Consider the following 3,030-nt stretch of genomic DNA (forward strand, 5'->3'; position numbering starts at 1 on the left):
TACTGAACCAGAGTTTATATGATTGTTCTGTTCGCGACTCTCTCAACTTATAAAGCCATCTGAAATACACCCCTCTACAACTGATCTGATATAACTTAACAAGTGTTTTTTCACTCATCTAAGGTTGATACCAACCAATTATAGCTTGGACCTTGTGTGATTGAGCTCCTAGAGCTAACCTTAAGTCTGCTGCAATTTGAGCTAGGATTCCAGCAGCTCGTCGATATGCTGTGTTGGGCCTATCCTCCAGAAATAGGCTCAAAGTAAGAGCAATACCTAAACGTCTACGGATCATGACACAGACCAGAGAAATGAGGAATCACCAGCACGCGAGAGCTACAAAATCATGTGTCAGAGAGCAAAAGAGAGAGCATCGGATAAATAATAAATCGACTAAAGGAGATGAGAAGGTCATACTAGTTCATTGGAAGCACCACCTGGAACTTACCATAAATAGTAAATTCTGGCCTTTATCATGCACAGAATTAGATAACAAAGATGATCAGTAATTCTTTCTTAATAATAGGACAAACTCACTGATTAAATCTATATAAGTTGAAATTGTATTCTTAACTAGTACAGGACACCTAATTTTGTCTCATTATGTTACAGCTAATATGATAGTATAATCAACACTTTGTCTTATGACATAATACTCTTTAACCTTTTCATTCTGCCTACCAGAACTCGACTCTATGGTACTGTAATACGTACCAAGTGCACTAGAATCCCGCATTGCTTAGGTGGAAGGTTCTGATGTTACAAGGGCGGAACCAGGAGGAGGATAACCCAGGCTAAAGCCCCTGCTGAACCAGAAAAATTCATATTTTTTATTTATTTTTAATCTTTTCCCTTAAAATTAACAGATTTCTTCATCTGAGCCTCGACTGATTTCATCAATAAATGCATATGTTTAACTTATTCAGAATGGGAACTTGATATAATTTAGTACGCCTAGACGAGACAGACGGTAGAAACTATAGAGAATATTTACATACATTCCTGTCCTTGATACCTCCTCCCCTGATTTAATAATATTGTGTTTCTTAATCTCTTCGCCTAAATAGTTTGATGATTTTGTTTCGTATTACAACCCTTGCATGCATTGCGATTAACAAGCTCACGATAAGATCTATATATAGGCTTGAGCCTCATGCAAAATGAAATTCAAATAAATTTCTATTAGTTAGATTAAATCTAGTGTTATCACTGTGGCGCGATCCTTTTAATCAAAGATGGCTATGACAGAGTTTCCAACAGTTGAGAATTGTTCCTCAGTTGGCCGCGAAAAGGACACAGTTGTTGCAGACTTAGATGGAACCTTGCTACGAGGTCGTAGTTCATTTCCTTATTTTGCCTTGATTGCATTTGAGGTTGGAGGAGTTCTCAGGCTTCTGTTTTTGCTCTTATGTTCACCGCTTGCTGGACTTTTGTACTACTTTTTCTCGGAGTCTGCTGGTATCCAGGTTCTCATTTTTGCAACCTTTGTTGGAATGAAAGTTTCTGACATAGAGTCCGTGGCACGAGCTGTGCTGCCAAAGTTCTACTCAACTGACCTCCACCCTGAATCATATCGGGTGTACTCATCGTGTGGAAAACGTTGTGTTCTTACAGCAAATCCAAGAATCATGGTGGAATCATTTCTGAAAGGCTTCTTGGAAACTGATTTAGTTTTAGGAACTGAGATAGGAACCTTCAAGGGTAGAGCAACCGGATTTGTTCTCAAACCAGGAGTCCTTGTGGGGGAGAACAAGGCCAATGCCCTTCGAAAAGCTTTTGGGGATGCTCAGCCCGAGATAGGCCTAGGGGACAGGCATACTGATTTTCCTTTCATGGCATTGTGCAAGGTTTGTTACATAATGTCTCAACTCGACTTTACTAATTACACGTTCCTGCGAACTTAAAAGTATGCAACCTGAATTAAAATTTGAGTTCTAGGTAGAAAATTATGGAGTTTACTAACTAAAAGCAAACCAGAATCTACTCAGACTTTACTAACACTAATGTAACTCTTGAAATGCAGGAGGGCTACGTAGTGCCACCGAAGCCAGAGGTTGAGGCCGTGAAAAATGAAAAGCTCCCCAAGCCGATCATCTTCCATGATGGTCGTCTAGTCCAAAAACCAACACCCCTAATGGCACTGATCACCATCATATGGATACCAATAGGCCTAATCCTTGCCATTCTGCGAGTTGCTGCAGGAGCATTACTCCCCATGCCAATAGTCTACTACGCATTCTGGGCACTAGGCGTCCGAGTGACCATCAAGGGCAATCCACCCCCTCCTGTCAAAAAGTCCAATGGAAAATCCGGAGTCCTCTTCATCTGCTCCCACAGAACCCTCCTAGACCCCATATTCCTCTCCACAGCCCTAGGCCGAAAAATCCCTGCAGTCACCTACTCCCTCTCCAGGCTCTCCGAGATCATCTCCCCAATCAAAACAGTCCGCCTCACCAGAGACCGTGCCTCAGACGCCTCAATGATCAAAAAACTCCTCCAAGAAGGAGACCTAGCCATCTGCCCTGAAGGAACCACCTGTCGCGAGCCCTTCCTCCTCAGATTCTCCGCCATGTTTGCAGAACTCACAGACGAATTAGTCCCCGTGGCAATGGAAAACAAGATGACCATGTTCCATGGCACAACAGCCAGAGGGTGGAAAGGCATGGACACCTTCTACTTCTTCATGAATCCTAGCCCGGCCTACGTCGTTACCTTCTTGAACAAGTTACCTAAAGAGCTGACATGCAGCTCAGGGAAGCCAAGCCATGAAGTTGCAAACTACATTCAGAGGGTGATTGCAGCTACATTGTCTTATGAGTGCACCACTTTCACAAGAAAAGATAAATACAGAGCAGTTGCAGGGAATGATGGCATAGTGGGAGATAACAAATCAGCCAAGGCTAACAAAGTCAATTAAGCATCTACTTATTTTTGTTACAAGTTTCATATTTGAAGCCCAAGAGGCTTGATTTGTATGGCTACCAAGAAATTGGTTTTGAATTCAGATAAATATAGTTACCGTTTGGCTAA

At 42.0% G+C, this 3,030-nt stretch overlaps 1 protein-coding gene across 1 annotated transcript; it reads left to right on the forward strand.

Moving 5' to 3' along the window:
- The first annotated feature begins 961 nt into the window (after positions 1-961).
- LOC108203114 (glycerol-3-phosphate acyltransferase RAM2) lies at positions 962-3,030 on the forward strand. Its single transcript, XM_017371861.2, has 2 exons — positions 962-1,847; positions 2,024-3,030. The coding sequence occupies exons 1-2, from the start codon at positions 1,236-1,238 to the stop codon at positions 2,915-2,917; spliced, it is 1,506 nt and encodes a 501-aa protein (XP_017227350.1). The 5' UTR covers positions 962-1,235; the 3' UTR covers positions 2,918-3,030.

The sequence above is a fragment of the Daucus carota genome, chromosome 9 (assembly GCF_001625215.2).
Source record: "Daucus carota subsp. sativus chromosome 9, DH1 v3.0, whole genome shotgun sequence".
NCBI classification, from domain to species: Eukaryota; Viridiplantae; Streptophyta; class Magnoliopsida; order Apiales; family Apiaceae; genus Daucus; species Daucus carota.

Coding starts and splice junctions, on each gene's coding strand:
- LOC108203114 (XM_017371861.2), top strand. CDS start 1,236: ATGGCTATGACAGAGTTTCCAACAGTTGAGAATTGTTCCTCAGTTGGC. Junction 1,848..2,023: donor CTTTCATGGCATTGTGCAAG/GTTTGTTACATA, acceptor CTTGAAATGCAG/GAGGGCTACGTAGTGCCACC.